This window comes from Hypanus sabinus, chromosome 1 (assembly GCF_030144855.1).
Source record: "Hypanus sabinus isolate sHypSab1 chromosome 1, sHypSab1.hap1, whole genome shotgun sequence".
Lineage (NCBI taxonomy): Eukaryota > Metazoa > Chordata > Chondrichthyes > Myliobatiformes > Dasyatidae > Hypanus > Hypanus sabinus.
The window spans coordinates 208,756,720-208,780,707 of record NC_082706.1 but is presented as its reverse complement, the minus strand read 5'-3'; the positions used below and the strand labels follow the sequence as shown (position 1 = coordinate 208,780,707).

General features: G+C 44.9%; 1 protein-coding gene across 1 annotated transcript in view; it reads left to right on the top strand.

Annotated features, from left to right (window-relative positions):
* Positions 1–23,189, top strand: part of gem (GTP binding protein overexpressed in skeletal muscle) — a 34,282-nt gene extending 11,093 nt beyond the window's left edge. The window contains exons 3-5 of the mRNA XM_059957807.1: positions 9,076–9,152; positions 19,381–19,585; positions 20,627–23,189. Of these exons, the coding sequence (XP_059813790.1) occupies positions 9,076–9,152; positions 19,381–19,585; positions 20,627–20,904 (560 nt within the window). The 3' untranslated portion in view covers positions 20,905–23,189. The remainder of the gene's footprint in view (positions 1–9,075; positions 9,153–19,380; positions 19,586–20,626) is intronic.
* The last annotated feature ends 799 nt before the right edge of the window (positions 23,190–23,988 follow it).

Genomic DNA, 23,988 nt, shown 5'->3' with positions numbered 1-23,988 from the left:
GAATTTTTTTTAGCCAGAGGATAGTGAACCTGTCAAATTCTTTATGTTTATTTAAGGCAGAGGTTGATAGATTCTTGATTGGTCATGGTATGAAAGCGTACGGGGAGCAGGCAGGAGATTGGGGCTAAGAGGGAAAATGTATCAGTGTGATGAAATGGCAGAGGAGACGCAATGGGCCAAATGGCCTAATTTTCTGCTCCTATATCTTATAACAGACAGTTCTAACACACACAAAATGCTGTAGGAACTCAGCAGGTCAGGGTACATTTATGGAGAGGAATAAACAGTTGTTATTTTGTTTACATAGTTGATATTTACAGACAAAGTGTGAAAACTGTACCTCTGGCATGCCCTCTGTACTCAGTGGAAAAAGACATACGTCTGACATACCCCCATACTTTCCTCCAATCACCTTGAAATTATTCATTCCTTAATGTTGTGCTGTGTCATACGACGTGGGCTATCATGATCTTTTCTTAACTATGATGGTTTTGGAAAATTTTTCTACAGAAGAGCAGTGTCTTTACAAGAAGGGTGACCCCATCCATTATCAATGGTCTTCAGGGATTGTCTGCCTGGCGCCAGTGGTCACATAACCAGGACTTGTGATCTGCACCGGCTGCTCACATGACCATCCATCACCTGTTCCCACGGCTTCATGTGACCCAGATTAGGGGGCTAAGCAGGTGCTACACCTTGCCCAATGGTGATCTACAGGCTAGTGGAAGAAGGGAGCACCTCTCATTCCCTTTTGTAGAGACGTATCTCCATCCCACCACCCTCTTAAAATCATGCCCCTTGTATTAGCCACTTCTGTTCTGGCAAAAAGTCTTCATCTATGTCTCTTTTCATCTTGTAAACCTCTCTCAAGTGACCTCTCATCCTCCTATATTCCAAAGAGAAAAGCCCTAGCTTGCATAACCTACTCCCATAAGACATGCTCTCTTATCCAGACAGTATCTTCGTGAATTTCCTCTACGTCCTCTCTAGAGCTTCCACACCCTTCGTACAATGAGGTGACCAGAACTGAACACCAACTTCCGAGTGTGAATTTAATGGACTGAGTTTGATAGCTGATTCTTGTTGATATCAACGGTTCCAATTTTAACCAAGTACTATTGATTTCACTGATCTCCATGGGGTAGAGATACAACTCTACCAAAGGAGGTGTAAGGTGCTCCTACCCTCCACTGGCCTGCAGGTCATCCTTGGGCAAAGGTTTAGCACTTGCTTAGCACCCCTGATCTGGGTCATGTGAAGTCAAGGGATCAGGTGGTAGATGGTCAAATGAGCAGCTAGTTCATATCACAAAACCTGGTTATGTGACCACTGATGCCAGGCAGCCAATCTTTGAAGAGAATCACGGTTATTCCACAACAGTACTTCTAGCTTTGTTTTTATATAATTCTTCATTTTTTAATAACTGTTGAATATTATTGTCTTTTAAACATTCCCCTCACCCTTTATGTCAACCTGTCAGTCTTCAGGCCACGTCACTCAGAGACTGCTGATATTACTTTGTGACTCTATGTGCTGGATCATCACTCTATGTACTTTGTGTGACAATATGTTTTATGCTTCACAGCTTGCCATCAGAGGGACAATGTTTCATTCTACTGGATTCTTGTGTGTGGTTGAATGACGATAAGCTTGTTCTTTTGTTGCATGTCCATAAGACACAGAAGCAGAATTAGGCCATTTGGCCCATTGAGTCTGCTCCACCATTCAATCATGGCTGATCCTTTATTCTCCTCCTCAGCCTTCTCCCCATAACCTTTGATGCCATGTCCAATCAACAACCTATCAATCTCTGCCTTAAATACACCCAACAACCTGACCTCTACAGCTGCACGTGGTAATAAATTCCACAAATTTACCACCCTTCAGCTAAAGAAATTTCTCTGCACCTCTAGTTGCCTCTCTATCCTGAAACTATGCTCTCTTGTCCTAGACTCCCCCACCATAGGAAACATCCTTTCCACATTTCTTCTGAAACCTTCTAAATTCCAGCGAGTACAGGCACAGAGTTATCAAATGTTCCTCATATGATAACCCTTTCATTCCCAGAACCTCATCTGAACTCTCTCTAATACCAGAACATCTTTTCCTAGATGAGGAACCCAAAACTTTTAACAATAGTCAAGATGAGGCCTCACCAGTGCCTATAAAGCCTCAGCATCACATCCCTCATCATATTCTAGACCTCTTGAAATGAATGCTAACATTGCATTTGCTTTCCTCACCACTGAATCAACCTGCAAGTTAACCTCTAGACTGTTCTGCACAAGGACTCCAAGTTCCTTTCCATCTCAGATTTTTGGATTTTCTTCCCATTTAGAAAATAGTCTGCACATTTATTTCTTCTACCAAAGTGCATAAGAATGAATTTTCCATTTTCCAAATGAAATTGCATTTCATTTTCTAATCTTCGTATTATCTGTAAACTTGGTATTCCATCATCTATTCCATCATTTAAATCACTGAAATACAGCATAAAAAGAAGCGGTCCCAACACCAACGCCTGCAGAACACCAAGTCACTGGCAGCCAACCAGAAAAAGATCCTTTTATTCCCACTCACTGCCTCCTTCCAATCAGCCAATGCTCTAACCATGCCAGTAACTTTCCTGTAATATCATGGGCTCTTAACTTGGTAAGCAGCCTCACGTGTGGCACCTTGTCAAAGGCTTTCTGAAAATCCAAATACACAATATCCAGTGCATCCCCTTTATCGATCCTACTTGTAATCTCCTCAAACAATTCCAACAGGTTCATCAGGCAGGATTTTTCCGGAAGGAAACCATGCTAACGTTGTACTATCTTGTCCTGTGTCACCAAGTACTCCATCACCTCATCCTTAACAATTGACTCCAACATTTTCCCAACAACTGAGGTCAGGCTAACTGGTCTATAATTTCCTTACTGCTGCCTTCCTCCTTTCTTGAAGAGGGGAGTGACATTTGCAATTTTCCAGTCCTCTGGCACCATGCCAGAGTCCAACGATTTTTGGAAGATCATTTCTAGTGCTGCCACAATTTCTAATACTACCTCCTTCGGAACCCTAGCGTGCAGTTCCTCTCATCTGCGTGACTTACGTACGCTTAGTTCTTTCAGCTTTTTGAGTTCCTTCTCCCTTGTAATAGCAACTGTACTCACTTCTCTTCCCTCACACTCTTCAACATCAGGCGCACTGCTGGTGTCTTCCATAATGAAGACTGATGGAAAATACTCACTTAGTTCATCCGCCATCTCCTTGGACCGTTATTATTTCTCTGGCCACATTTTCTAGTGGTCCTCTTTTATTTTTTACATACAGTACTTGAAAAAGTTTTTACTGTTCATAGTTCGCTAGTTTGCTTTCATATTTCATCTTTTCACTTCTAATGAATTTTTTAGTTGCTAAAAACTTTTTTTAAAAAAACTTTTTAAAAACTTCCCAATCCTCTGTCTTTGCTTTGTTGTGTGCCCTTTCTTTTGCTTTTACATCAGCTTTGACTTCCCTTGTCAGCCACAGTTGTTCTATTTTGCCACTTGAGTATTTCTTTGTTTTTGGAATACATCTTCGTCATTTTCCTAGAAACTCACGCCATTGCTGTTCTGCTGATATCCTGCTAGTATCTCATTCCAATTTACTTTGGTCAACTCCTCTCTCATACCACTGTAATTTCCTTTACTCTACTGAAATCCTGCTACGTCGACATCAGACACCCAATCCGGTATAGCTGATCCGCCCGTAGGCTCAACGACAAATGGCTCTAAAAGGTTACCTTGTGGGCATTCAACAAACTCTCTGTCTTGAGATCCATTTCCAACCTGCATGTTGAAATCTCCCATGGTTGTCAGAACATTGCCCTTTTGATATGCGTCTTCTCTTTCCTACTCCACTCGGTGGTTCACATCCCAGCTGCTGTTGCGAGGCCTGTATATCACTGCCATCCTGACAGTACACCAGGTATCACACCCAAACAGCACAGCATGTGTTTATTCTGTATACGTGTGAATGTACATGATGAATAAGGTTGATCCTTGATCCTTGAAGAGACACAAGGTACACTTCAAAGAGCCACACTTGAAATGAAAGCTGTGTTCTCGGCACAGCTGCCCTAAGCATTAACAATTTTTTATTGAGCTCATTCTTACAGAGTTAAGTAATCCGAGCTACCACTGAATGTCTTGGCAGGAATAGACAAGAAAGATAATGGTTCCAGAATAAATTTCCACTGCACATGCCAAAGAACTCTCCATCTTCGGAGACTGTGTATTCGCACTGTGCATCAAAGATTGTGCTCCAAGCATAGGCTGACATTTTAGTGCAGGCTACTGCCCCATCTGTCAATTCTTGAATAAGTCATTAAACAAAGGCTCTTTATGTCTTTGAGGATTATATGTCACCTTTCAAAGCAGAACAGGAAATTCTCACTATAGCCTAATCAGTATCTATTTCTTAAACAAAGATATCTATATTCTTATTAGGACTTTATACCCTGGAATTCAACTCCCAGATCCAAAACATTAATTATCCCTCCCTCACAGATACTGCCTGAGTGGCTGAGGGCTTCTGGCATTTTTCATTTTAATTTCGGTATGATTGTTAGGATGTTGAGATTCATCCGAAGACGTGCTGGGTCACATCATCAGTGACGTAACCTGGGGTCACTGCATGTTTCTGGTCTTTCGACATCAGGCACACTCGCCTCGGTGACCCAGCCAGGGCTGATCAGAAACACCCAGCGCTGGTCCGTGGGTCTCATCTCTTGATCCATAGGCTCACTCAGCAGCTGGTGCCTTTTCCTTTGCAGCCCCCGTTATGCCAAGGAGAGCGTAGGTCTGCAGAGTGAGCAGGGATCAAAACCTCTAGACCCCACCTCGATAGGCTGGCATCGTGCCCTCCACCCCTGTTTCTGGCATTGCTCTGCCAGCTCCTGGTATTGTATATGTTTGTGTGGTGAGGTGGCACACAGGCTCTTTGGGAATGTGAGTAAGGTCACATAAAGAGAGCTGTTGGCACATTGGTCTCCATAAATCAAAACATGGAGTACAGGAGTTGGGATCTTATGTTGAAATTGTATAAGATGATAGTGAGGCCTGATCTGGAGTGTTGTATGCAGTCTGGTCACCCACCTACAGGAAAGATGTCAATAAGATTGAAAGAGTGCGGAGATAGTTTACAAGGATGTTGCCAGGACTTGAGGACCTGAGTTATTGGGAAAGGCTGAAACGTTCAGGACTATATTCCCTGGAGAAAAGGAGAATGAGGGGAGATTTGATAGAGGTGTACAACATTATGAAAGGTGTAGACGGGACAAATGCAAGCAGACTTCTTCCACTGAGGTTGGGTGAGACTAGAACGAGAGGTGAAGGGTTCAGGGTGAAAGGTGTTGAGCAGGCAAACAATATGGCTAGAACATGGGAGCTGCTTGAATGAAACAAGGGCCTAACGTTCAAAGTAAATTTATTGTCAACGTACATATATATCACCGAGTACTGCCCGAGATTCATTTTCTTGCAGGCATTCACAGTAGAACTAAGAAATACAATGCAATCAATGAAAAACTACACACAAAGATGCGTGTAAAAGAAGTTAAACTGTGCAAATAGAAATAAATGTATAAATAATACTGCAAACATGAGTTGTAAAGTCCTCAAAAGTGAGTCCATAGGTTGTGGACTCGTTTCAATATTGTGGTGAGTGAATTTGTCCACGTCGGCTCAGGAGCCTGATGGTTGGGGGGTAATAACTGTTCCTGACCCTGGTGGTGTTGCACCTATGGCTCCTTCCTGTACCTTGGTAGTGAGCAGTGAGACGATAGCATGGCCTGAATGGTCTTCTTGGTGAAGGGTGCTGCTTTCTTGCAGACGAGCTCATTGGTGGGGAGAGCTTTGCCTGTGAAGGACATGGCTGTATCCACACTTTCTGTAGGCCCAGGAAAGGACTGGTCCTGTCAGTGGATTTGAAGGATTGGAAGAGTTGTTGATACCTTGTGAAGCTCGACTGCCTGCTAAAGTTATTCATGTAACAGAAACAATCAGAACTGTAGGGAACCCGCTGGAGTAGAGAAGAATGGGGGGGGGGGGGAGGCACGGAGGCTGGGTCTCATTGAAACCTATCGAATGTTGAAAGTCCTAGACAGTGTGGATGTGGGGAGGATGTTTCCTATAGTGGGGGAGTCTAGGACCAGAGGGCACAGCCTCAGAATAGAGGGACATCCCTTTGAAACAGAGATGAGGTTTAAAGCAAAGGTTCTTGATTAGTAAGGGTGTCAAAGAATATGTGTTTGCTCTCTTATTTACACTACTTAATTTAATTTTTTATATTTGTTATTCTAATTTATATATTTTAAAAATTACTATGTATTGTAATGTAGTGCTGCATCAAAACAACAAGTTCTGTGACATAAGCCGGTAATATTAAACCTGATTCTGATGGCAGGAAAATGGGTTTGAGAGGGATAGTCATGATGGAATGGCAGAGGTGACTCAATGGGCCAAATGGCCCAATTCTGCTCCTGTGTCTTACAGAACACTGTTGCCTGGGTTCCGTGAGTTTGGAGCTCGATCTGAGGTTCTGATTTCGGGCTGGAGCAATGAGATTAAAGTCTGCCCGTCACCAGTAGGTGGCTCCCAACACATAGGAGATGGTGCAAGGTCTTGTCACTTTTAAAGTATGGAGTAATGCTGGGGCAGGTTTGCCAAAGTGAATGATTCAACAATGTCACTGTAGCCCAGGGGTTAGCGCATCGCTTTCCAGCAGCAGTAATCACTAATCAGGTTTTGATACCCACCCCGCCTGTAAGGAGTTTGTACATTCTCCCTCCGATCACAATCAGATTTATTATCACTAACTTGTAAAGTTCTTTGTTTTGTGGCAGGCGTAATATATGAAATATACTATAAGTTACAGTAATAAACATGTATAAAAAGTAGCAAAAAAAAGCGAACAAAACTAGTGAAGTACTGCTCGTGGACTCTGCATTCAGAAATCTGAATGGAGGGGAAGCAGCTGCTCCTAAAGTTTTGTGTGTGTGGCTTCAGGCTCCCGTCCCCCCCCCCCCCCGATGTGTTGGGGGGGGGTGTGGGTTTCCTCCCAGTTCTCAAGGGCGTACAGGTTAGAGTTAGTAAGTTGTGGGCATGCTATGCTGCTGCTGGAAGCATGGAGGACTTGCCCAGCATGATCCTCGCTGATTTGATTTGAGGCAAACAACGCATTTCACTGTATGTTTTGATATATATGTGACAAATAAAGCGAATCTTTAATCAATAATGTCTTGGAGCTTGCTGCTGAATAGGTACACTCACAGATGTGTCCACACACCCCAGCTGGCTGGCAGCTGATGTACTGATTGTTCTGGAGTATTGTGGCCTTGCGTCTCAGCAGATTAACACTGCTCTAAAGCCATAAGTCGAGTCAAGAGACATACAACTCAGAGCAGTCAACAAATTTGAAGACTGGAGGAAGGTATAAGGGGGATGTCTTTACACAGAGAGTGGTGGGTCTGTGGAATGCCCTGACAGGGGTGGGATAGATCAGGGCAATTCTCCTCATAATGGTTGAATGGTGGAGAAGACTCAGTGGGCTGACTGGCCTCATTCTGCTCATATGTCTTATGAATATAATTTTAAGGTAAGAGGGGATGTCAGACGTGGGTTCTTTTACACAGAGAACGGTGAGTGTGTGGACCACCCTGATGCAGGTGGAGGTGGAAGCAAACACATTAGGGACACGTAAGAATCTCTTCGATTGGAGGCCTCCGTTGTTCAGGGTCGACTGTGGATGTTGCATCCTAGCTGTCTAGACATGCAAGCCAGGGCAGTACGATATGGAGAGCAAGCTGTTGCCCCCTTCTCCATGGATCTGATGAACACAAAGGAACGTCAGAGACCAATACAGTTTGGCTCCGGGAGTTGCCGGTCAGCATTAAATTCAACACTGGGCGGCCTCAGAAACTCCAGCTCCGGATTTTTCCCTAGGGTTTACTCTGGAGGTTTTCCCCATGAGTGGGTATAGATGTAAGGCAGTGGAGGTTTGAGATCAGAGTTTTCCTTCTCCTAGATGAATTGCCAACCACAGCTGATGAGACCTATCTGCCCGAAGTGACTGGTTTTAAGGAGCCAGTGTCCTGCCTTTGCCCCTTCTGCTGTCAGTAGAACGTTCTGCTGGGCTGAGTAGCTAACCAACACGTGAAGGCCAGGAGCTGGACTTCACTGTCAGAGGCTATTTGAGGCGCATGCCATTGGGAGTATTTAATAGGTAGTGGGAACTTATCTCCACCACCACCCCCGGCTATGACAACCTTAAGGAACTTCTCTTAAATTGGCACATGGATAATAGAACATTGGAGGCTATGTAGAATGAAAGGATTAGATTGATTTTAAAGTAGGTTAAAAGGTCAGCACAACATTGTCAAGGCAAGTCAGTTTTATTGTCATTTTATTGTCATTAACTGCTTGTACAGTACATCGTCAAAATGAGACAATGTTTTTTCAGGACCATGGTGTTACATGACACGGTACAAAAACTAGACTGAGCTATGTAAAAAACAAAGTGTACAAAAACAGTGCAGGCATTACAATAAATAATAAACAGGACAAGAGGGCAGTAAGGTGTCAGTCCAGGCTCTGGGTACTGAGGAGTCTGGTAGCTTGGGGGAAGAAACTTACATAGTCTGGTCGTGAGCCAAAGGGCCTGTACTGTGCTGTTCCATGATCTGTGCTCAGTGGTATCTTTATTGGAAACCCTGCTGCTGTAGTCCATCCACTTCAAGGTTCAGCGTGCTGAGATGTTTTTCTGCACACCACTGTTGTAACATTTGAGTTACTGTCGCCTTCCTGTCAGATTGAGTCAGTCTGGCCATTCTCCTCCGACCTCCCTCATTAACAAGGCATTTTTACTCACAGAGCTGCCGCTCCCTGGATGTTTTTTGTTTTTCACACCATTCTCTGTAAACTCTGGAGACTGTCATGCATGAAAATCCCAGGAGATCAGCAGTTCCTCCAGCATTTTGTGTGGATTTCCAGCATCTGCAGAATCTCTGGTGTTGTATCGATTTATAAATGTCTATTTTCTCATTCTTTGTAGAAGACACCTATGAGCGAAGGATAACCGTTGACGGTGAGGACACTACGCTTATTGTAATGGACACATGGGAGAACAAGGTAGTGGAATTATCTCCTATCACTCTGCATGCATAAGCCATTCAGGATATAACTTATGGGCTTCCTCAATAAAGATGCCTCTGTACTGAGAGATCATATGGAGTCGGTGTTTGAATTGACAGGTGTTTTCTTCCTGTTTGTGAGGTCTGGCTCCAACCTTTATAGTCAGAGAATGATCCAGTACAGAAACCAGCCCACGATATTGGTATCCACAATTGTAATGGTAAACAGAGAGTCCATACGGAGTTGATATTTGAACTACAGATGGTTTATGATAAACTGATGCACAGCAGGAGACTAGTCAAAGCTGATCTACCTGAGCATGAATTTGGTAGAGCTTTTACAAACTCAGCTGATGAGATTATCATTAAAAATATATTCTGACAACAGAATGGTGGCTACAGAAAGTTTTACTTAAGTAACAGACTAGATCCTTATTACAGAATACAATAATGATGCACAAATCTAACAGTGGAGCTGCTTTTCTCATACAACGGGAGCCTGCTATAATATCAGTGAAGTTCCTGAAACTTGGGTGTCATCACTGCTCCATTCCATGTCTCTACATTTCAACCTCTCGCTGTCACTGTCAGAAGTTCCCACCTACTTCAAAAGGACAACAATTGTATCGGTGCCCAAGAAGAGCAACTTGAGTTGCCTCAATGACTGTCGTTCAGCAACACTCACACCTACGGTGATGAAATGCTTTGAGAGGTTGGTCACGGCCAGAATCAACTCCTGCCTCAGGAAGGACCTGGACCCCCTGCGATTCATCTATCACCACAATAGGTCAACAGCAAAAGTGATCTCAACGGCTCTCCACTCGGCCTTGGATCAGCCCCGATGATGCAAATCCCTACGTCAGGTTGCTGCTTATTGACTACAGCTCGGCTTTTAACGCCATCATTCCCACAGTCCCGATCGAAAAGCTACTGAACCTTGGTTCAACCTCCCTTTTTCAGTCCCTTCCTACCTACATCTGTGACACTTCACACGCTCTTGACCTTTTCAATGATTTCATGTTCCCTGGCCCCAATCATCTTATTTCACTATGGATGTCCAGTGCCTATTTACCTGCTCCATCCCTTCCCTTTCTCAATCTCTCTGTCTCTCTCTCTCTCTCTCGGGAGACAGCTTATCTACTGATGTCTATTATAAACTAACTGACTCTCACAACTACTTGGATTATATCTCTTACCCCCCTGTTACTTGTAAAAATGCCAATCCCTTCTCTTGATTCCTCCATCTGCTCCCAGGATAAGGTTTTTCATTCCAGAACTAATGAGATGTCCTCCTCCTTCAAAGAAAGGGGCTTTCCTTCCTCCACCATCAATGCTGCCCTCAACCGGGTCACACAGGTCTGCCTTCACCCTATTCTTCTGCCATCCCACCAGGGACAGGGTTCCTCTTGTCCTCACCTACACCCCACCAGCCTCCGCTTCCAGCAAGTAGCAAATAGTGCTCTGGAATTTTCGCTGTCTCCTGTGAAATCCTGCCACCAAGCACATCTTACCCCCCCCTCCCCCACTTTCTGCTTTCCTCAGGGATCACTCTCTATGTGACTCCCTTGTCCATTCAACCCTCCCCACTGATCTCCCTCCTGGCACTTATCCTTGCAAGCGTAACAATTGCTACACTTGCCCCTACACCTCCTCCTTCACTACCGTTCAGGGCTCCAAACAATCCCTCCAGGTGAGGCAACACTTCAGCTGTGAGTCTGTATCTGGTGCTCCCAGTGTGGCCTCCTGTACATCGGGGAGACCAAACACAGATTGGGAGATTGCTTTGACGAGCACCTATGCTCCGTTTGCCAAAGAAAGCAGAATCTCCCAGTGGCCACCCATTTTAATCCACATCCCATTCCCATTCCGATATGTCCATCTATGGCCTCTACTGTCGCGAAGAGGCCGCACTCAGGTTGAAGGAACAACACCTTGTATTCTGTCTGGGTAGCCTCCAACCTGATGGCATGAACATCGATTTCTTGAACTTCTGGTAATGCCACCCCCCCCCTCCCCCTTCATCATTCCCCATTCCCACTTCCCTCTCTCACCCTATTTCCTTTTCTGTCTATCACCTCCCCCCTTTTCTTGCCCTCTGTCTTCTCCAGCCCTGTAAATCTTTCAACTATCAACTCCTCAGCTCTTTATTTCACTTCTCCCCCTCTCCCAGTTTCACCTCTCACCTTGTGCTTCTTCTTTGCCTTCCCCCACTTTCTTACTCCGACTCCTCACCTTTTTTCCCAGTCTCAGCCCAAAACGTTGACTGTACTCGTATCCATGGACGCTGCCTGGCCTGCGGAGTTCCTCCAGCATTTTGTGTGCATTGTTTGGATTTCCAGCATCTGCAGATTTTTCCTTGTTTGCAAGAACCTGGGCGTCTGTACCTCCCTCTGCAACTGGATCCTCAATTTCCTGGGTGACCACCATCTGTGCAGATTGGAAATGACATCTCCACCTCACTGACAATCTACACTGGTGCACCTCAGGGGTGAGTGCTTAGCCCACTGCCCTACTCTCTCTATCCCCATGACTGTGTGGCTCGGCACAGCTCAAATACCATCTATAAATTTGCTGATACAACCATTGTTGGCAGAATATCAGATGGGCGTACAGGAGTGAGATATACCAGCTGGTGGTGTCACAGCAACAACCTGGCACTCAACATCTGTAAGACCAAAGAACTGGTTGTGGACTTCAGGAAGGGTAAGATGAAGAAACGTGAACCATTCCTCATTGAGGGACCAAAGTGCAGAGAGTGAGCAATTTCAAGTTCCTGGGTGTCAATATCTCTGAGGATCTAACCTGGACCCAACGTATTGATACAGCTAGAGGGACAAGGCATCGGCTGTGTTTCATTACGAATTTGAGGAGATTTGGTTTGTCACCTAAAACACTCAAACTTCTATGATGGATCTGACTAGTTTTACAAGTTTCTGCAAATTACTTCGATCTTGTGCAGTTGCTCCCCCCCCCCCCCCTCCACCAGACAGTGACGTAGCCAGTCAGAATGCTCTCCACATTTACAGGATCAAAGTAAGTTGCAAAAACTCTGTAGTATTCAAGACATCTTCAAAGAGCGGTGCCTTAGAAGATGGTGTCCATCATTAAGGACTCCCATTGCCCAGGATACGCCCTCTTCTCACTGTTACCATCGGGTAGGAGGTACAGGAGCCTGAAGGCACACACTCAGCTATTCAGGAACAGCTTCTTCCTCTCTGCCATCCGATTCCTAAATGGACATCGAACCCATGAACACTACTCACTATGCTTTTGTGTTTTTTGACACTAATTATTTTAAAATATTTACATATACTTAATGTAATTCAGTTTTTTTCTATATTATCATGTATTGCATTGTACTGCTGCCATAAAGTTAACGAATTTTACAACTGATGCCGGTGACATCAAACCTGATTCTGATTAGCACAATCCACATCACCATTTACTAGTTATCAGCCCTTACTATCTGTCCTTTCCCCTACAACACCTGTCATAAGTTAGCTGCTAATAAGTAAGACTAGAGATTGTGCAGATGCTGGAAATCCAGAACAACACACAAAATGCTGGAGGATCTCAGTAGGTCAGCCTACATCTATGGAAATGAATAAACAGTGGAGGTTTCAGTTTGAGATCCTTCATCAGGATTGGAAAGGAAGAGAGAAGAAACCAGAATAAGAAGGCAGGGAGGGGGGAGTGCAAGCTGGTAGATGATTGGGGCTGAAGTGAGAAGCTGGGAGGTGACAGATGGAAGAGGTAAAGGGCTGGAGAAGGAGTCTGATCGGAGAGGAGAGTGGACCAGGGAGAAAGGGAAGGAGGGAGAATCTGATCGGAGAGGAGAGTGGACTAGGGGAGGGAGGGAAGGAGGGAGAATCTGATCGGAGAGGAGAGTGGACCAGGGGAGAGAGGGAAGGAGGGAGAATCTGATCGGAGAGGAGAGTGGACCAGGGGAGAGAGGGAAGGAGGGAGAATCTGATCGGAGAGGAGAATGGACTAGGGGAGGGAGGGAAGGAGGGAGAATCTGATCGGAGAGGAGAGTGGACCAGGGGAGAGAGGGAAGGAGGGAGAATCTGATCAGAGAGGAGAGTGGACCAGGGGAGAGAGGGAAGGAGGGAGAATCTGATCGGAGAGGAGAGTGGATTAGGGGAGGGAGGGAAGGGGGGAGAATCTGATCGGAGAGGAGAGTGGACTAGGGGAGGGAGGGAAGGAGGGAGAATCTGATCGGAGAGGAGAGTGGACCGGGGAGAGAGGGAAGGAGGGAGAATCTAATCAGAGAGGAGAATGGACCAGGGGAGAGAGGAAAGGAGGGAGAATCTAATCGGAGAGGAGAGTGGACCAGGAGAGAGAGGGAAGGAGGGAGAATCTGATCGGAGAGGAGAGTGGACCGGGGAGAGAGGGAAGGAGGGAGAATCTAATCAGAGAGGAGAGTGGATCAGGGGAGAGAGGAAAGGAGGGAGAATCTGACCGGAGAGGAGAGTGGACCGGGGAGAGAGAGAAGGAGGAGGGAGAATCTGATCGGAGAGTAGAGTGGACCAGGGGAGAGAGGGAAGGAGGGAGAATCTGATCGGAGAGGAGAGTGGACCGGGGAGTCAGGGAAGGAGGAGGGATACCTGAGAGAGAACTGGGGCAGGTTGAGGAGAAGCAAAGGGGTAAGAGGGGAGCCTGAACTGGGAATGTAAAAAGGGAGAAAAGTGCGGGGTGTGAAGTTACCAGATTTTAGAGGAATTGGTGTTCATGTCATCAGGTTGGAGGCTACCCAGATGGAATATGAGGTGTTGCTCCTCTAACCTGAGTGTGGCCTCATTGCAGCAGTAGAGAAGGCCATGGGCTGCCACGTTGGAATGGCAATTGGAAATCAAAATAAAATGGTGGCCAGCAGGAAATCCTATTTGTATTGTTGACTGTAAAGTAATCATTCAAACCACATTATTTATCACGTAGCTCAAGATGATCACAAGTTGTATGTCTTTATCTTCTTGCCAAAAGAACACACCCACTGTATGTGAAACAAGTATTTAGAATGTAAAATATTTTGTGTTGTAACATGTATCTTACATAGTTGTTTACAATTAGCAGCCTTGTGGAAGGATGTAGGTTTAACGTTAACAAATGAGGATTGTTTGATGGCTCTGGGCCTGTAGTCACTGGAGTTTAGAAGAATGAGAGGGAATCTCATTGAAACCTAGCAAATAGACAATAGACAATAGGTGCAGAAGTAGACCATTCGGCCCCTCGAGTCTGCACCGCCATTCTGAGATCATGGCTGATCATTCACTATCAATACCCAGTCCCTGCCTTGACCCCATATCCCTTGATTCCCCTATCCATCAGATATCTATCCAGCTCCTTCTTGAAAGCATCCAGAGAATTGGCCTCCACCGTCTTCTGAGGCAGTGCATTCCACACCTCCACAACTCTCTGGGAGAAGAAGCTCTTCCTCAACTCTGTTTTAAATAACTGACCTCTTATTCTCAATCCATGCCCTCTGGTACTGGACTCTCCCAACATCTGGAACATATTTCCTGCCTCAATCCTATCAAATCCTTTAATTATCTTAAACGTTTCAATCAGATCCCCTCTCAATCTCCTCAATTCCAGCGTGTACAAGCCCAATCTCTCCAATCTCTCTGCGTAAGACAGCCCTGCCATCCCAGGAATCAACCTAGTGAATCTACGCTGCACTTCCTCAATTGCCAGAATGTCCTTCCTTAAACCTGGAGACCAAAACTATGCACAATATTCCAGGTGTGGTCTCACCAGGGCCCTGTACAAATGCAAAAGGACATCCTTGCTTTTGTAAGGACATCCTTGCTCTTGTAAATATTGAAAGGCCTAGATAGAGTGGGCATGGAGAGGGTGTTTCCCATTGTGGGGGAGACTTAGAACTGAGGGCACAGTATTAGAATAGAGGGGTATCCATTTAGAGTAGAGACAAAGAGGAATCGCTTTAGCCAGAGGGTGTTGAATCTGTGGAATTCATTGCCTGTGAAGGCCAAGTCATTGGGCATATTTATAGTGGAGTTTGATAGCTTCTTGATTAGTCAGGGCATCAAAGATTATGGGGAGAAGGCAGGAAATTTGGGTTGAGGGGCATAATTTTTAAGGTGATTGGAGGAAAGTATAGGGTACTTGTCAGAGGTCAGTTCCTTACACAGCGAGTGGTGGGTGTGTGGAGTGCACTGCCAGAGATGACAATAGAGGCAGATACATTAGGGAGATTTAAGAAACTTACCTTGGCACATGGATGATAGAAAAATGGAGGGCTTTGTGGGAGGAAAAGGCTAGATCGGGGTTCCCAATTTTTTTTATACCATGGACCCCTATCATTAACCGAGGGGTTGATGGAGCCCAGGCTGGGAACCCCTGAGTTACATTGATTAGAAGGCCGAAAGGCCTGTACGGTGTTGTAAAGTTCCGTGTTCTCATTCCACCCTAAACTCCATCAACAGATCAAAAGGTCTCACTGTTTAAATGTGACAAGTTGCTGCCTTTACCGTACTCTTACCAAAGAGGAAAAAAGTTTTCCCTCACTTCACCTAGAATCTAAAGGTCATAGAAGTTATAGAACACTACAGCACAGAAACAGGCCATTTGGCCCATCTGGTCTGAGTTGAACTATTAATCTGTCTACTCCCATCAACCTGCACCTGGGGCACAGTCCTCCATATCCCTCCCATCCATGTACCTGACCAAAATTCTCTTAAATGCTGAAATCAAGCCCACATCCACCACTTCCTCTGGCAGCTCGTTCCTCGCTCTTGCCACCCTCTGAGTGAAAACGTTTCCCCTCATGCACCCCTTAACCATTTCATCTTTCACACTTAACCCCTGACCTCTAATTCTAGGCTCACCCAGCCTCTGTGAGAAAAACCAGTTCACAATCTGATTATCATTAAAACTTTGCCCCCGATTTTTCCCTGTACACAAAGGGCGATAGGTGCTTCCTACTTGCACTCTGATAATGTTTTGCACCTCAGTGGAGTCTGCTCAGAGTCTCCTTTATCCCAGAGTAAACAAACCAGGATTACTGAATCGTTGCTCGTAGCTACATCTTTCTCATCGAGCGTGCTAACCTACCAGTTAGTGCATCGTTTTACAACAGGCTATCATCCGGTTGTGATCCCACCGCTGCCTGTAAGGATGTTGTACGTTTTCTCTGTGACCATGTGGGTTTCCTCCCGCGGTGCAAAGACGTACAGTTAGGGTCAGTGAGTTGTGGACGCTGGAAATGTGGCGACACTTGCTGGCTGCCCTGCACGACCCTTGCTCATTTGAATTGACATTCCATGGTATGTTGTGATGTTCGTTTGTTTGTTCGTTATGTGCTGTGTTGTATGCCATGGCGATCATGGTCTTTCCATCACCATGGTTGTTCTTGGCAAATTTTTCTACGGAACTGGTTTGCCATTGCCTTCTTCTGGGCAGTGTCTCTACAAGATGGGTGACCCCAGCCACTGTCAATACTCTTCAGAGATTGTCTGCCTGGTGTCAGTGTTCACAGAACCAGGACTTGTGATGTGCACTGGCTGCTCATTCGACCAGCCACCACCTGCTCCCGTGGCTTCACATGACCCTGATTCGGGGGGGGGGGGGGGGGATAAACAAGTGCTACACTTTGCCCAAGGAGGTCCTGCAGGCTAGTGGAGTTAGGGAGCGTTTTACACCTCCTTTGGTAGAGACGTATCTCCACTTCACCAAACAAGTTGTCCCTTTTAGATGTACACGTGACAATTATATCTAATCTTTGCGAGCTTTATGGATTCACTTTTACTGAAGTTTCATACTGTAGTTCCAGTGTTCTATTGCTGCAAGGTTGCACAAAATGACTTTTGTACTGCCTAACAGCTGCAGACCTGTCTGAATCAAATAGTAATGTTTCGATGTACATGTGACAAATAGAACCAGTTGTTAATCTTCATCATTTTCCATTGGGCCATTCTGCCCACACTCTGTTTCTAGTGCTGGCAACATCCTCATAAGCTTCCTCTGCATCTTTCCCTTCGATGTCACATCTTTTAATGACTCAATCAGAAATGTACACCAGACACCAGCTCCAATCTTGCTTGCGCTGTCAACGGTGTGAGCGATAGTTGCCCTTGATGCATTGGGTGGTGGGGTAGAGATACGACCTCAGCACAGGAGGTGTGAGGTGCTCCTACCCTCCGCTGGGTGGTGGGATGGAGATACATCTCTACTGAGGGAGATGTACGGTGCTCCTTCCCTCTACTGGCCTACAAGTCACCCTTGGGCAGGGTCCAGCACCTGCTTAGCCCCCCCCCCCCCCCACCTGATCAGGGTCACGTGAAGCCACGGGAGCAGGTGGTGGACGGTCGTATGAGCAGCCGGTGCAGATCACAAGTCCTGGTTATGTGACCACTGACACCAGGCAGACAATTTCAGAAGAGGGTTGGTAATGGCTGGGGTCACCCGTCTGGTAAAGACGCGGCCCAGCCCAGAAGAAGGGTCTTCTGTAGAACACTCATGCTCATGGAAAGACCCCGATTGCCCACATTATACGACAACGGGCCATAATGAACGTATCCCTGATGCCCGTGACTCTGTTTATTGACTGGTCCATAAAGGATGTGTGGATGTCCACAACTCCCATTCTGTCGTGCCTCTCAGAATCCTTTCAGCAAATATGATGCTTCAGATTACAGGACCTTAAAGATTAAAAATTATCTTTATTTGTCACATGTGTATCAAAACGTACAGTGAATGTCCTGTTGCATTGACTCAAATCTGTGAAGATTGTACCGAAGGCAGCCTGCAAATGTCACAATGCCTCTGGTGCCAACATCACATGCTCCCAACTTACTAACCCTAATGTGTACATCTCTGTATGTGAGAGGAAACAGGAGCACCCAGAGAAAACCCACACGTCCACATAGAGAGCGTACAAACTCCTGACAGACAGCAGCGGGAATCAAACCTCAATCTTACAGCTTAAACTGACAAAGTTCAAAACTAATTTATTCTCAAAGTTCATATATGAGGGGTGATTGATAAGTTTGTGGCCTAAGGTAGAAGGAGTCAATTTTAGAAAACCTAGCACATTTATTTTTCAACAAAGTCCCCTCCTACATTTACACACTTAGTCCAGCGGTTGTGGAGTATATGGATCTTGGACCTCCAGAAAGTGTCCACAGATGGGTGATTGATAAGTTTGTGACCTCAGGTAGAAGGAGATACAGCTCTCATTACAAGTACATGCAGTTCAACTCTTTGAGTGATTATGCAGAAAGTTTGAAGTTAATAACTCATCTCCTTCTACCTTAGGCCACAAACTTATCAATCACCTCTGATGATCCTCTCCACAGATGCTGACTAACCTGCAATTCAGTGGTTCAATTTAATATCAGAGAATGTATACAGTTTACAACCTGAAATTCTTACTCTTCACAGTCATCCATGAAACAGAAGGAAAATTCCCAAAGAATGAATGACAGAAAAAAATTAGAACCCTAAAGATCCCCCCATTTGCTCCATCTCCACACAATAACGAAGCCCCCAGCCACCACGATCGAGAGACCACCAGGAGCTGCTGTCCAACATTTCACCATCTCACAGGCTTTCTCTCTCACTAGCGAGGTAGAGAGAGATATCACTCCTGCAACAAACAAGAGGGGAGACCTACAGCTCACTCTTCCAATGTTGCAATCTGCTACTGGGCTTATCCCACGGTTCGAGGGCCTTCTTATGGCAGCAATGTGCACTGCTGTCTTGATGTGTCAGTTGGCAAAACTGGTGAGGAATCAGGTCACCCACAGGATTGCACCTCTTCCGGGCTGCACCCGGAGATATTAAAAATGCCAGGTCACCTGATGAGTTCTGAGGCTACTGTGAAGAGCTGCACTTTGAATGCAGCTGTAGATCACGGACTCTGACAGGATCCCAGCCACTTTGAAAAGGAGAAAAGAGACATTAAAAGAGAAAAATGAACCTGTTTTGCAGATGTACTGTAAGAATTCACCCAGGTCTGTGGCCATTTTGTGTGTGCTGCTCTGGATTTCTAGCTTATGCAGAATCTCTCGTGTTTAAAATCAGACTAATGCAGTTTCTGCCCAGAGGACTTTCCTAGTGAGTATTCAGTTACTTTCTCTGGTATCTGGCACTGTAGTCGACAGCAGTTCGTAAAGTGGAGCATGATGATCTATGCATCTGATGACTTCTGTCCAGAAATAGAATTGATTTTGATTTTTTTCATCTCAATCTGTGTGTGTTGGCAGGATGAAGATAGCTGGGTGCAGGATCACTGTATGCAGATCGGCGATGCTTATCTCATCGTCTACTCCATCACAGACAGAGCAAGTTTTGAGAAAGCGTCCGAGCTTCGTATTCAGCTCCGGAGGATTCGGCAGGCTGAGGACATTCCAATTATATTAGTTGGGAATAAATGTGATCTTGTGCGACGTCGGGAGGTATCAGTGGCAGGTATGTTTCTCCATGGTTCCTGAAGGTTGTTATAACTGGGATGGTAGTGGGGATGTGCTCCCATTACCTATTAAATGCTTCCAATGATGTGCATCTCAAATAGCCTCTGACAACTGTCCAGCTCCTGGTCTTCACGTCTGGCTTAGCTACTAAGTCCAGTGGTACCGTTTCTGCTGACAGGAGAAGGGGTAAAGGCAGGTTACTGCTGCCTTAAAACCCTTTGCTTTGGGTAGATGGTATTTGTCAGTCATGGTTGGCAGCTCATCTAGGAGAAGGAAATCTCTGATCTTAAACCCCTGCTGCTTTGCAGCTACGCCCACTCAGGGTTGGCATCAGGAGTGAACCCTGAGGGAGAATCCAGAGCTGGAGTTTGTAAGGCAGTTCACCGCTGACTGGCATCTCCGGCCGAGCTGCTGGTGCCAAACTGTTTTGGTCTCTGACGTTCCTTTGGGCTCATCAGATGGGAACTGTGCTGCCTAGGCAACGGCTTGCCCTCCATTTCATACAGCCTTGGCTTGCACAAAGACAGCAAGGATACGTGGTCATCCCCGACAAACAGAGGGCTCAGTCCTGACATGGCTGTTACGTAGCCTCCCTCCTGATGGGAGTGGGAAAAACAGTCCATGCACAGGGCGGGTGGGATCCTTCATGATCTGAGGTGCTGTTTCCTCATTAATACCTTTCATTAGCGTCTTGTGTCACAACTGGGGGTGGTGGTTAACAGTGTAAGTGGCTCCGATTCAATTCCGGCCACTTCCAGTAAGGAGTGTGTACCGTGACTGCGTGTGTTTCCTCCGGGTGCTCCGGTTTCTCCTCACGTTCCAAAGACGTACGGGTCAGTAGGTTAATCAGTCAGGTGGGTGTAACTGGCGGAGTGAGCACGCCGGGCGGAAAGGGCTCGTTACCGTGCTGTAACTCTAAAAGAAAATACAAAGGTAAAAACTTTTCCAACCTTTCCTCCTTAAAATATTGTTGCATTTCTGTGTTTTTTTACTCTGCTCGGAAGACATGTGTAGCTTTAATCTCTTTTCTCATCTGCAGAGGGGCGATCCTGTGCCGTTGTTTTCGACTGCAAATTCATCGAGACCTCAGCTGCAGTTCAGCATAACGTGCAGGAACTCTTTGAAGGAATCGTGCGGCAGGTCCGGCTCCGGAGGGACAGCAAGGAAGTGAACGATCGGCGGATGGCGCAGTACAAAAGGAGAGAGAGCTTCCCGAGGAGGGCCCGGCGCTTTTTGGATAGACTGGTAGCAAAAAACAACAAAAAGATGGCTTATAAAGTGCGATCGAAATCTTGCCACGATCTTTCTGTGCTATAAAAAATATGGATGGCCATAGTTAAAATGGTGACATCAGACTATTACAGTGAAGGGTTTAGTTAATCAATCTATATTAGATTATATACTTGGACTCAGTTGGTTTACAGTTGTGTCGAATTTGTGTTGTGACAGAATTCATAAGAACACAACTTCTCTGTTTGTGAATATTAGTCATAGAACATTACACCATGGAAACAGGCCATTCAGCCCATCTAGCCTGTGCTGAACTGTTTCTCTGCCTAGTTCTTTCACTTATACCTTGACCATTGCCCTCCATACCCCTCTTAATCATGTACTGTACCTATCCAAATTTCTCTTAAATGCTGCAGTCAAACCCACATGCGCCACTTGTCCTGACAGCTCGTTCCACACTCTGAGTGTAGAAGCTCCCCCTTATGTTCCCCTGAAACATTTCACCTTTCACACTTAACCCATGACCTCTAGTTGAAGTCCCTCCCAACCTCAGTGGAATAAGCCTACTTCCATTTACCCTATTCATAATTTTGTATACCTCTATCAAATCTCCCCTCTTTCTCCAACTCTGCAGGTGGATAAGGTGGGTAAGGAATTTGTTTCCAGGCCTCTCAGGGATGTTGTCCCTACATTGATCTATCATTGATAACCAGCCATGCTATTGGTCATCCTATCACTTAAATTTGAACAAATCAGTATTGTTTGCTTGACCTCCAGTGGCTCAGGTGTAGAACTGGAATGGGAGATGGGATGGATCTTCTAATTTAACACAGAAACATTCTGACATGCTGTGCTCAAGTCCACGATAGTCATAAGACATAGGAGCAGAACCAGGCCATTTGGCCCATCTAGTCTGCTCCACCATTCCATCATGGCTGATCTATTTTCCCTCTCAACCCCATTCTCCTGCCTTCTCCCCATAACCTTTGACACCCTTAATAATGGAGAACCTATCAAGCTCCACTTTAAATACATCCGATGACTTGGCCTCCATAGTTGTCTACGTTAATGAGTTCCACAGATTCACCACCCTCTGACTGAAGAAATTCCTTTTCTTCGCTCTTCTATAGGGATGTCCTTGTATTCTGAGGCTGTGCCCTCTGGTCCTAAACTCCCCCACTATAGGAAGCATCCTCTCCACATCTACTCTATCTAGGCCTTTCAATATTTGATAGTAAGATGAAAATGCCATGAAGTATGAAATTACAATTTTAATGAAGGCACTTGACCTTTCACATTTGACCTATCACATTTATACCTGTGTCTGTTTGTTCCCATCCTCTAAATCAAGATTTTTTCCAAACTGGGGCCCATGGACCCCCTCGGGTAATGATTAGGGTCCATGGCATAAAAAAGTTTGGGAACCCCTGATCTAAATACTCTCCTTCATCTTTGGATTCATGTCAAGTATCGACATGGTAGTGGAATAGTTAGGGCCATGCTATTGCAGCTCGGAGTGTCGGAGTTCGGAGTTCAATTCTGACGTCATGTGTAAGGGTGCTCCAGTTTCCCCTCAGCATCCAAAAACATATTGGTTAGTAGGTATTTATTTTGGTATTTTTGTTTACTCTGGCATCTTATCCCTTCCTTTCCAGTCCTGAAGAATAGTCTTGGTCTGAAATGTCAACTGTTTGTTCATTTCTATAGACACTGCCTGGCCTGTTGAGTTCTCCAGCATTTTGTGTGTTGCTCTGGATTTCCAGCATCTGAAGAACCCCTCCTGTTTCTGGTTGGTCGTTGTAAACAGTCCGGTGATTAGGCTAGTGTTAAATCGGGGGTCGAGGGGTGGTGTGGCTCGAAGTGCTGGAACGCGTGTTCCGCACTGAATCTCAAAACAAGTAGACACTCTCCTTCAAAAATACTCTCCTTCGTCTTTGGCTACATGTCTAGGGAGGGGTATGAAGGCTTATGGTTCAGATGTGGGTAACAGATCAGCATTGACTAGATGGGCTGAAGGGCCTGTTTCTGTGGTAGAGCTATGTGACTCTGTCTCATTAATTATACAGTTTATCACTGCTATCATTGACATTGTATTCTATTTAATGTGTATGTGGAGTGTATGAGATTGAATTCCACTTAGCATGAATGAATTATATTTGTATGAAGAACTAATTTGAATAACCCAGCATTTTTCTGAACTATCTTTTTCAAATAATTTTTAATTATAACTATCATATATTTTCACATAGAATCATGGAGGCACAGTGCACTACAGCACAGAAAAAGGCCCTTCCCCCCATTTAGTTCATGCCAAACTATTATTCTCCCTGTATTTTTAATATATATTTTTCCAGGAAGGTTTTGTGCATTTATTATAAACAAGTTAACCAAAAGTCTTTTTAGTATGATTAATATTAATGTGGACAAAATTTTGTACTTAAGATGGAATTTTCTGATTATGATCTATTTTTAAGCAAAATAATGTTTCGTTATTTTATGATGAACTTCAATTTATAACTTTGTGTACAGTGTGTAGGTTTGTACTTTGAATCTATATTTTTGTGTACATTGCAAAATGCAAGTCTGTTAAAACAGCTGTTTTCCAGTTGGCCTAATGGGGGCCAAGAAGAGAAATAAATTCTGATTTCCCAAAATACTGTTCAGGAAATGTCGAGGAGGCTTGACCCAAATGTAGAGCAACAGAGAAATTTAAGCTGACACTCTCAAACTACAAACTAACTAGCCACAAATAAACTTACAAATAAACTACAAACTAACAAGCCACAAGGGGCCACAGAACAAGAGAGAACACTAGTCAACAAGGTAACTGAAGACTGGATGAACAAGGACTGCAGATCCTGGGTGTCAGAGGGCTGGGTTTAAATAGGCTGCAGGTGACAAATTGGAAATAAGTGGCAGGTGACCCCTGTTAACTGGGTGGAATTTGGGAGGAGTCTGCCTGTGCAGGTCTGACAAATATTCAGTTTACAGAATGATAATTCCATTAAAGTTCACTGCTAGTCTGAATTTGCTGCTGAACTTTTATTAAGAATACTTAATGAGAATGAATTTTATTAGTTATTCATCCATTTTGACTTTGTGTTTTCATAATGAAGGCTGAATGACAACACTAGCAATTAAACAGTTTGCAATTTTTCAAGTCCAAGTTCA